An 11,712-nucleotide genomic window follows, 5' to 3' on the forward strand; every position below is an offset into this window, starting at 1 on the left:
TCCATCCTCCCTTCTTCCCCCAACCTCCATCCATCCCTCCTCTTCCTTAGCGAACACACACAATAACCTTCCTCCTACGACGTGCCCGAAACGCAATGCACAACAGCTACAACCTACAACTCATAACGGAGAGCGAACCCCGGCAGCACGCACTCTAATTTCACGGTCGGTGCAAGAGGTTCCTCCTTGGATAAGCCTTACACCCTTATTCTCCTTCCAGTTATCCGTCTCTTTCTCTCTTCCCTCCGCAATGCACCTTTTATCTACCTCTGTCTCATCTCCTCTTCCCTTCTCCTCCATGTTGTCCATCCTTTATCCACGTCTGTCATATTTACGATTCTCCTTGTCAGCTGCCATTTACTCGCGTCTGCTGCATTACCTCACTTCCTCCCGTGATGAGGGAGGAATAAGGGAAGTCTACCAGCTTAATAATCATCGTACTTCCATAGTCATTGATATGCTTTATTTGGTATACTTAATGTTCTTTATTGTAAGATTAGACATCTACGTCTAGGTAAGATATATACTCGTACTTGACTTTGTATTGATTTAATGACCAGATCTATATATAAGCAGCAGTGTTCATGTCCACCCACACAGGCGGGTGTGAATCGTCGATCTCAATCTTCGTCCACAAGCCCCACGCCCGCTCCGATCTGGAGTTGGAGACGGTAACAGAAGGACTAACTGGGGGCGCGACCGACGTAGGCGAAGAGCACCGGAGACAAGGGCCGTCGAATCCAAAGGAGTGGACGGACGCCAAAGGACTCAACTGCAACTCAGAGTCAGAAAATGCCTGTAGAAGATCTGCCAGTAGCAGAGTCGGCTTACGTTGAGATGATGAAGTCGACGAGGCTTTTGTGAGGTTGACAGGATCTTCAGGTGCAATGCCTGGCGTCGTTCTGGGATGGATGGGCGAACCGAAGGGAGTGAGACTCGGCGAAGGGGGCGTGAAGAAGTCAGGTATATCAGACGTCAATTGGGTAAGTCTGGAATCCGTCTTCGATGATGGAGCCTGTGGAAGATTGAGAAAAGTCAGTCAAAAGACAAAACCTAAATCGTTTAGGATCTTAACAATGAATTTCACGACTAACTTATGATCTATCATACATAAAAATGAACTCTCATTTGTACTCACCTTTCTGTTTATTCTCCTGTAGACAACGAGGAAGACGAAAACCATGAAGAAAAGAAGAAGGGGAAGAAAGAAGCCGAAGACCATAGGCAACCACTTAGAAGTATCCACAGCCATGATCCTCAGAAGAGCTACAATAACACAAACGAAAGGAAACAACTGACTATGCTAATCCCAGAACAAGAATATATAACAGCAGCGAATTCAGGTCACGGCGAGTTTGCAGGTCACAGCTAGTTAGTTGGCAGGTCACCGCTGGTCGTTATGGGATCTGAGGGTAGACTCTGGGATGGAGGAACACGGGAGAACGGGTGATACTTGCTACTCTTTCTTCTCTTGTCAAAAATTATGATTATAATTAAAGTGATTGTGTTACTGATAATGATGTTTATGATTGTCATCGGTATCATAACTATTACCCTTTTCATTAGTTTTATTATCATTATCACCATCGTCTTTACCATCATCATTATAAGAATTGCTTTTGTCACTAACACTATCACTATTACCATTGATATCATCATTATAAGCAATGCTTATTACCATCAATATTATCATTATTATCAACATCTTAATAATTTTCATCATCATGATGTACAAACGTTATATCAATGTATAAATGCATTATTATTAACATTATGATCATTATCATCTTCATCATTATATTTATCATTATTATTATTATTACTATTATTATTACAATCATTATCATTATTATTATTATTACTATTATTACAATCATTATCATTATTATTATTATTAATATTATTACAATCATTATCATTATAATCACTATCATTACTATTATTTTTATCATTACAATTATGCTAGTCATTATTAACATTATTATCATCATTATTGTTACTATTATTTTCAACATCATCATTATCAATACTATTATTGTATTACTATCATTATCATCATTATTATCATTATTATTAGTGTTATCATTATTATTAGTGTTATCATTATTATTAGTGTTATCATTATTATTAGTGTTATCATTATTATTAGTGTTATCATTATTATTAGTGTTATCATTATTATTAGTGTTATCATTATTATTAGTGTTATCATTATTATTAGTGTTATCATTATTATTAGTGTTATCATTATTATTAGTGTTATCATTATTATTAGTGTTATCATTATTATTAGTGTTATCATTATTATTAGTGTTATCATTATTATTAGTGTTATCATATTATTAGTTTATCATTATATTAGTGTTATCATTATTATTAGTGTATTATCATATTATTAGTGTTATCATTATTATTATGTTTCATTATTCATTATTGTTATCATATTATTATTAGTTATCAATTATTCGTTATTATTGTTATTATTATTATTATTATTATTATTATTATTATTATTATTATTATTATTATTATTATTATTATTATTATTATTATTACTATCATCATCATCATTATTACTATTATTATTACTATTATTATTATTGCCATTATTATTATTATTATTAGTATCATTATTATTATTACTATTATTATTATTGTTATTATCATTATTATTATTATTATTATTATCAGTATCATTATTATTATTATCAGTATCATTATTATTATTATTATCATTATTATTATTATCATTATTATTATTATTATTATTATTATTATTATTGTTGTTGTTGTTATTATTATTATTATTATCATTTTCATCATCATCATTACTATTGTCATTATCATAATCATCAGTATCATTAATGTTGCTATTAATATCATTACTACCATTATCATTATCATCATCACTATACCATTGTTATTGCCATTATAATTACACGTTTCATAATAGCATCGCGACCAGAGAACAACTACAGCAGCGGTATATATTCAATACCAATGCCAGTTTCATGATCATAATCCCATTCCTAGTATTATCCTCATTACTAAAATTACTAACGTACAGTATTATGTAACAGTCATGTAACTTTTATCTTCCCGCCGATTTTGGTGTAAAACTCGACTATAAAGACATTTTTCCTTTTTGCCCCATAAATGCCATAGCTGCAGTTATTAAAGAGGGTGTCTTTTTTTGCCATGATTATTATCAGTGATAGCTATTTAATCTCGATGGTATAGTCTGACAATCCGTAGGAAAAAAAAGAACAGGAAGGATAAAGGTATGGGTATGATAATAAAGATAACACTTGAGTTGTAACCTAACCGTTAATGTTAATGTTATTGTTTATGCTATTATTGCAGTCAAAGATCGTAATCAGTAGTAATAAAGACTTTCATTAAAGCGATGATAACTTAACATTATTACCGCCAAACACATATCATCACAATTATCACCACACTCAATCACCACTACGGGAGTAACGCGACACAAATCACAGTGTAATCAACAAGATTTGGGGGGAAAAATCCAGTTCTATCTTCATCATTTGCATAACACTTCCGGTGCATTCCTCCGTCGCCATCGCCTTTCTCTTCGCCGCATCTGCTCGGCGTGTAAGAATATGTCGCTGTTCTCTTCTTTAATAGCTTTTCTCTGCCCTCTTCATTATGGGCTCCTCCCCCTCTCCACCTCCTTTCCTCCCTCTCCTGGCCTTTCCTCTCTCCATCTCCTTTCCCCCTCTCCACCTCCTTTCCTGCCCTTTCCTCTCTCCACATTTCCCCCCTCTCTATACCCTTTCCTCTCTCCACCTCCTTTCCTCACTCTCCCGCCCTTTCCTCTCTCCACCCTTTTTCCCTCTCCTGCCCATTCCTTTCCCCACCCTTTCTCCTTTCCCTTCTTCTCCCTTTCCACTTTCCCTTCTTTTCCCCTTCCCCTTTCCACTCCCTTTCCCTTCTTCCCACTTTCCTCTCTTGTCTTTTTCCCTCTCCACTCCTTCCCCCCTCCCTCTTTTCCCTCTCCACTCCCTTTCCCCTCTTCCCACTTTCCTCTCTTGCCTTTTTCCCTCTCCACTCCTTCCTCTCTCTCCCTTTTCCCTCTCCACTCCTTCCTCTCTCTCCCTTTTCCCTCTCCACTCCTTTCTCTCCCTTTTCCCTCTCCACCCCTTCCTCTCTCTCCCCTTTCCCCTCTTCCCACTTTCCTCTCTCTCCCTTTCCTCTCTCCATTCCTTCCCTTCCCCTTCCCCTCTTTCTGCTCGTCAGTCGCGGAGTCATTAACTTGGCCTTGATTATCAGCTGCACACTGAAGTCTTTTGTTTTCCTCTTTTCACTGAAATGTTTTTTTTGTCTCTCCTATTTAGGTTTTCTCATAAGCTTCTTTTTCTTTTTTTTTCATTTGTATTTTTTTCTTTATTTCCATTTTTTGTATGTATTCGTGTTTCTGTTAGTTGTTCGAGATTTAGTGCTCTCTCTCACTCTCTCTCTCTCTCTCTCACCTTATCTCTTTCTTCTCCAACACTTTCGCTCCCTCCTTTAATTCTCCCTTCCACCCTCCCCCTCCCCCCTCCCCCTCCCCCTTCACCCCCCACCCCTTCCTCCCAACAACCATCCATCTATCTCCCTCGATCTATTCTCCTCCCTCGTAATAACACACAAAAAACACAAAAAACAAAACATAAGTGCTATCCGCAACGAAAAAAATAAAAGCCCTCAAACTATTGCGTCAGTGTAATCACAACACAGTCTGTCTCAACAAATGATTGTTAGCTGTATCACGTAACTCTTAATCCTATAAATATACTATAAACCTCACGAAGGATCTACGTACGACATCTGTTTGTATTTTCGTGATGTTTATAAGGTTTAGAAAAAAAAGCGGCTTATGGGTGGCATTGTTAGCATGTCCTTTGTGACGGTGGATTGTGTTAATTGCAAAGAGTCTGTTGTTTTGATATATGATATCCGTTTTTTGTGTGTGTGTGTTTTACTTTTGAAAATCATTAGGGCTTTTCGCATGAGATGCGTTTTATCCTATGGTTATGTGAAATCTTATATGGAATATGTTATATCAAACGGAATATCTTCTAATTAGGTTTCTGTTATCACTATCGTAATGGTGATAGTCATTAGTCTCATTATGTTTATCGTCATATAAATTTCGTTACTGTTGTTATCGTTGTTATTATCATTATTCTTATTATTAGTGGTAACAGAGGTAGCATTATCATTATTATTATTATCATTATTGTTATTATCATTATTATGATTGTCATTTCTGTTATTTTCATTATTGTTATTACACACACACACACACCCACACATACACACACACACACACACACACACACACACACACACACACACACATATATATATATATTATATATATAAATATGTATATTATATATATATATATTATATATATTTTTTTTTTTTTTTTTATATATATATATTATATATATATATATATATGTGTGTGTGTGTGTGTGTGTGTGTGTGTGTGTGTGTGTGTGTGTTCATTTACATCCATCAAAACATCCTCTGTGCCAGTCCTGAGTTAGTTCCCATCCATCTACCTTCTTCCCTCCCTCCTCTCCATTTCCTCCATCCTCTGTATGAGTAGTTCCCTGAGCACCACTCACCCTCCACCTCCACCTGTACATCCACCTCCACAACTAGCACCATCGCTATGTCATCTCATTCAATATCTATTCCACTTGCTTTTTTCTCTTCCACCTTGTCCTTTCTTTCATAATTTCCACTTCCACTACGTTCGCCAACCTCATCGCCACCACTTTTCTTACCAGCTCCACCTTCGTCATCACAAAAGCCTCCACTTCTATCACTACCACCAATTCTTCCACCACCCTACCCCAACACCCCCACCATCTCCACCACCTCCACCATCCCCTCTGTTTCTACCCCCACCACTTCCACCATCTCCACCTCCACCATCCCCTCTATCTCCACCACCACAGCTCTTTCCACCAACAACCCCTTCTACCCTCTACCCCTCCCACCTCCTCTTCCCACCTCCCCTTCCCGTTTCCCACCTCCCACCTCCCACCTCCTCTTCCCCTATCCCACCTCCCCTTCCCCTACCCCCCTCTTCCCCTATCCCCCCCCCCATCCCAACAGCCTCTCCATTACGGCCATTATTCAAGCCGGCAGCACGAGCACTGGGCCAGCGCCACACACCGCGAGTGCAGATGCCTCGAACACGGCTCGGTGACAGAACGCAGTGCCACCCTCGCAGCCATCAGAACCCACACGTACAGCGCCACGTGCAAGGGCCACGCGTTGTTCGGAGCTGCGTCGCTCGTCCATATCCCTGTCACGCGTCTTCATCACTATCAATTCGATAACGATTATGATATCAATAATCATCATCATAGGCGTGATGAGCGCCGCCACCCAGCGAGAGAGAGCCAGCAGAAGCTACGTCTCCACCACAGCATACACATCTGCGAGGCTTGTAATGCTGACAGGCAGACGGATGAGTGGCAACGGCATAGGGTTTCAGGGGGTGGGCGGGTGGGCGAGGGTGAGGGGTGGGCGGGTGGGCGGGTGTCATTAAACTTTGAGGGAGAGGGAGAGAAAAAATGTGACAGACTGACAATGAGTTAGAGAAGGTGGGGGAGGAAGAAATGCAGAGAGAAAGAGGGGAAGAGAGAAAGAGAGAGACAGATAGAGAAGGAAAGAGAGAGAGAGAGAGGGGGGGGGGAGAAAGAGATAGATAGATAGAGATAGATAGATAGAGATAAATAGAGATAAAGAGAGAGGGAGAAAGAGATAGATAGATAGAGATAGATAGATCGAGATAGAGAGAGAGAGAGAGAGAGAGAGAGAAGAGGGGAAAGGAGGAAGCGAAGTCGAGCGAGCGAGCGAGGGGAGTCACTTCGCCGTCAGAAGGTTGATATACGGCAAGACAAGTCTTTTGTCTATTGGTGGCTACCGTAGAATCACTGCCTTTATGCGTGTGTCAGCCAGATGATCACGTCTGATTTAAGGGGAGTTTCGAGACCTCTTAATGTGTTGGATGAGGGGAACACTTGAGGGGAACACTTGAGGGGAACACTTGACAGCTCTGAACCAACATTTCGAGATTCCCTTAGAGGTTTTTGATTCGTCTTCTGACTGTCTGTCTGTCTGTCTGTCTGTTTCTCTGCCTTTTTGTCTGGCGGGTTGTCTCTTTATTATTATTATTGTTATTATCATCATTATCTTTATTATCATCATTATCATCATCATAGTTATCATTTAACAGTCATCATTATCATTATTATTATTATTATCATCATTATCATCATTATCACTTTCATTATCATCCTTACGTATATATTTTTGGATCTGTATATCTTTACATTTCCTTTCAGAGATGGGATGATTTGGTCATCATCTATCATGGATATAATCGCAGAGAATAATCCAAATTCATAAATTGTGCCGATGCTAAACATACCATAGATAAGGGATACACAGAGACATTGTGAATAAATTCCAAAGTCAAAATGCAAAACAGATATAAAAGAGAGTGAGTGAGGTGAGAGAGAGAGAGAGAGAGAGAGAGAGAGAGAGAGAGAGAGAGAGAGAGAGAGAGAGAGAGAGAGAGAGAGAGAGAGAGAGAGAGAGAGAAAGAAAAAAGATAGATAGAGAGATTGATATTCGGTATAAAGAGAGAAGGACGGAGAGAGAGAAAGAAAAAGAGGGAATAAGAGAGGACTATAGCTCCTCTCAAGATCAAATATCCAGGAAGTACTTTGTTTACATGTGATTACGCCTAAAAAAAAGTCCCCCTCCCACTCCTCCCTCCACCCCCCCCCCCCAAAAAAAAAAAGTCATACCGAATTCGTCACGGAGACCTTATTCTGACTCCCGTCTTATCGCTACTGGGGTGGTAGGCCTAAGATAACAACTTCCGCCAAATCGTTTGATATGTTAGACACCGACAGTGGGCGTCGACGGCGGCAAGGACCGAAAAAAAACATGGTCATTCTTTAAGAAGCGGAAGAAAAAAAGACTAAAGGCAAAAAGGTCATTTTTAGGGAAAACTAGTTGTTCCTTTCCGTAAACAATAGAATAATGTCGTTTTTCTGTCTAAGGAAGGGGCGAATTATGAATTATGGTCGTGCAGTTACAACGCCGTATATAAGAAAACAAGAGAAAAAACAAAATTGTCCCTCGAAAGCAAGCATCACGGATACATAAATCCAATTCTCAATACAAACAAGATAAGAATAGCAATACAAAAACAACAACACATCTCGTCCCTCTATAACAAGACCCTCTCCTCCCCCCCTCATCCCCCCCTTCAGCAAAAAAGGGACTAGACCGAAGCTAAAGTCGCCCCCCTCTCCCTCCCCTCCCCTTCCCTCCCCTCAGAAAAAGTCCCTAAATCGAGGGAAGACCCGCCCCTCCGTAACGTAAACTGGAACTAACAAGCATCGCCCCGGATCGTCGGCAGCGACACCGACACCGCTATTTCTGGGATCCCGACGCGGCGCCAGATGAGAGAGAGAAAGAGAGAGAGAGAGAGAGAGAGAGAGAGAGAGAGAGAGAGAGAGAGAGAGAGAGAGAGAGAGAGAGAGAGAGAGAGGGAAAGATAGATAGATAGATAGATAGAGAGAGAGAGAGAGAGGGAGAGAGGGAAAGATAGATAGATAGAGAGAGAGAGATAGAATGAGAGAAAGAGAGAGAGCGTGCGGGCCCCGTGTTAAATGGCCTACGACGGAAATGTTTGGGGCCGCAGAGGCGTCCGCGGCGTTTTAAACCGGTGTGAAGGAGAGAAGGGGAGAAAGAGAGGGGGAGGATAGCGTAGGAGAGAGGGAGGCGGAGGGAATGATGGGGAGAGGAGGGTGAGAAGGAGGAGGGGTGAGGGAGGAGGAAAGAAAGGGAGGGAGAGGGAGAGAGAACTGGCAAATGGAAGGAGAAAGGAAGAATGAGAGAAAGAGAGAGAGAGAGAGAGAGAGAGAGAGAGAGAGAGAGAGAGAGAGAGAGAGAGAGAGAGAGAGAGAGAGAGAGAGAGAGAGAGAGAGAGAGAACTAGGAAGTAGGAAGTAGGGCGGAAGAAAGAGAGGAGGGGATGGAGAGAACTGGGAAATAGGGAAGAGAGGTGGAAAAAAACGAAAAGAGAAAAGAGTAAAATGGGAAGTAGGAAGGAGGGAAGGGGAAAGGGTTTAGGGGAGTATGGGAGGAGAAGTGAGACAAAAGAGGAGGAGGAAAGAGGGAAAGAGACAGAAGGGAGGAAAATAGGGAGGATAACAGAGAAAAAGGAGAGACGGAATCAAAACAAAAGAGAGGAGAAAAGAGAGAGGAGAGAGAGGAGAGGAGGCAGGAGAGAGGAGAGGAGGCAGGAGAGAGGAGAGAGAGGGAGAGGCGGTTAGAGAGAAGAAAGGGGAAGTAGGAGAGAAGGAAGAGATAGGGGATAGGAGAGAGGGAGAGAAGGGAGAGCGACGAGAGGAGGCAAGAAAGAAGAGAGAGAGGGGGGTAGAAGGCAAAAGAGACAGGAGGTAGGAGAGAGAGAGAGCAAGGAAGGCAAAATAGAGAGGAGAGATGAGAGAGAGAGAGAGAGAGAGGGTGGGGGGGAGGGGGGAAGACAACCGGTGGTGTCACTCTCGAGGGCCGTAAGTTACCACGCTGTCACGGCCTTTATACAGAGGTGGCCGCCATGACCACCACGGCCCCTTAATCACGGCTCGACGTCGCGGCACTGGCAGGATAGTAGAACACGGGGGTGGGAGGTGGGGGAGCAAGAGAGACGCTAAAGCAAGAGAAACGCTGAAGCAAGATAGAACGCTGAAGGAAGAGAAACACTGAAGCAAAAGATACGCTGAAGCAAGGAGGACGCTGAAGTTAAGAGGATGCTGAAGTTAAGGGGATACTGAAGCAAAAAAGACACTGTAGCAGAAAGGTCGCTGAAGTTAAAGGGACGCCGAAGCAAGAGAGACGCAGAAGCAAGAGAGACGCTGAATCAAGAGAAACACTGAAGCAAGAGAGACGTTGAAGCAAGGAGGACGCTGAAGCAAAGTTAAGGGGCCGCTGAAGGGCCTCGTATTCTCGGCCGCCCTCCACTGGGAGTAACGGGTCGCGATCCATCACAATTATCAATCAAAAGCAAGACTTATGAGAAGCCGTTCAGGGCGGCCTTTCCCGAGAACGTACTGTACGCTGGCTTCACGAGTCGACGACTGACAGGTATGACGTCCTCCTACGCATGCAGACACTTGAATCAGGAAGAGTTACGTGTGATGGTTTTCACGGAGAGAGATATCATTTTGAGATGTGTGAGTCAAGGAGCGAGATCACATACGCGAGCTCAAACGTGTACACAAAAGAAATACATATATATGCTTACATGCTTACACGAAAATCCAGATACGCAAACACGCTATTACGCATACACATACACACACGCACACACATATAAACACACACACACACACACACACATACAAACACACACACACACACACACACACACACACACACACACACACACACACATGCTTACATACACACTGAGACACACACACACACATAAACATTGCTTAAGATGAAACGATATGATATATGCTGATCTTATGTACAAACACACATGCAAGACAGTTGGGGGTAAAAGTAGAACTACATTGCACATCTGGTGAATTTGCAAGTAGGGTGTAAACGTGTACACAGGAATGGTTAATGTGTACACGTGAAGGGCAAGTGTAGACACACGCATAATGAGTCTACAAACGAGGTTCTGTACAGGAATGTAAGGTTAATGAGTTCATACATGTACAAGAGCCGCGTGTTTATAAACTGCTTTCACACACAAGGACACGCACACAAGCACCCAAGCCGCCATGCACATTGATAGTTCTAAGATGTTTATCTGTTTTAGATTGTGTATATATATCTATATCTATATCTATATCTATATCTATCTATCTATCTATGATATATATATATATATATATATATATATATAAACACACACACACACACACACACACACACACACACACACACACACACATATATGTATATATATATATATATATATATATATATATATATATATATATGTATATATATATATATATATATATATATATATATATATATATATATATGTATATATATATATATCTATCTCTATATATATATATATATATATTATATATATATATATATATATAAATGTTATATGTATATATATATATATATATATATATATATATATTATATATATATGTATGTATGTATTAACACATACACACACACACACAAATGCGTGTGTATGGGTGTACATACATAAAAAGATAAAACTCGCTATTCTACCTCTTTGCGCCCATTAACGTTGCATGCCATTCTCACCTTTCGAACAAGATGCAAAACAGCCTCTCCTTGATAGCTTTATAAATCACGGCTCACCTATGTCACCCTGGCCAACGCGCGTCAGGTGTTCGGCGAAAGGGAGGGGAGGGGGTTGAAGAGGGGAAGGGGAAAGGGGAGGGGAGGGGGTTGAAGAGGGGAAGGGAAGGGAAGGGGAGGGGATGGGGATGGGGATGTAGAGGGGGAGGGGGAAGGAGGGGAAGGGAGAGGAGGAAAGGGGGAAGGGAAAGGGAAGGAGAGGGGAGGGGAGGGAAAAAAGGGGAGGGGGAAGGGGGGAGGTGGAGGGGAACGTGTGTGCGTGTTTGGGGGGGGGGGGCTGTAAGTATGGGAGTATGTATGT

At 41.3% G+C, this 11,712-nt stretch overlaps 1 protein-coding gene across 1 annotated transcript; it reads right to left on the bottom strand.

The window, feature by feature from the left end:
* Positions 1-562: 562 nt before the first annotated feature.
* On the bottom strand, positions 563-1,252 carry LOC147469344 (uncharacterized). The gene is made up of 2 exons (XM_086549961.1): positions 1,139-1,252; positions 563-1,015 (listed from the first exon to the last, which is right to left on the bottom strand). The coding sequence occupies exons 1-2, from the start codon at positions 1,250-1,252 to the stop codon at positions 563-565; spliced, it is 567 nt and encodes a 188-aa protein (XP_086406087.1).
* Between the last annotated feature and the right edge of the window lie 10,460 nt (positions 1,253-11,712).

This window comes from Penaeus japonicus, unplaced genomic scaffold (assembly GCF_977035675.1).
Source record: "Penaeus japonicus unplaced genomic scaffold, GWHDUDI00000001_assembly GWHDUDI00000022, whole genome shotgun sequence".
NCBI classification, from domain to species: domain Eukaryota; kingdom Metazoa; phylum Arthropoda; class Malacostraca; order Decapoda; family Penaeidae; genus Penaeus; species Penaeus japonicus.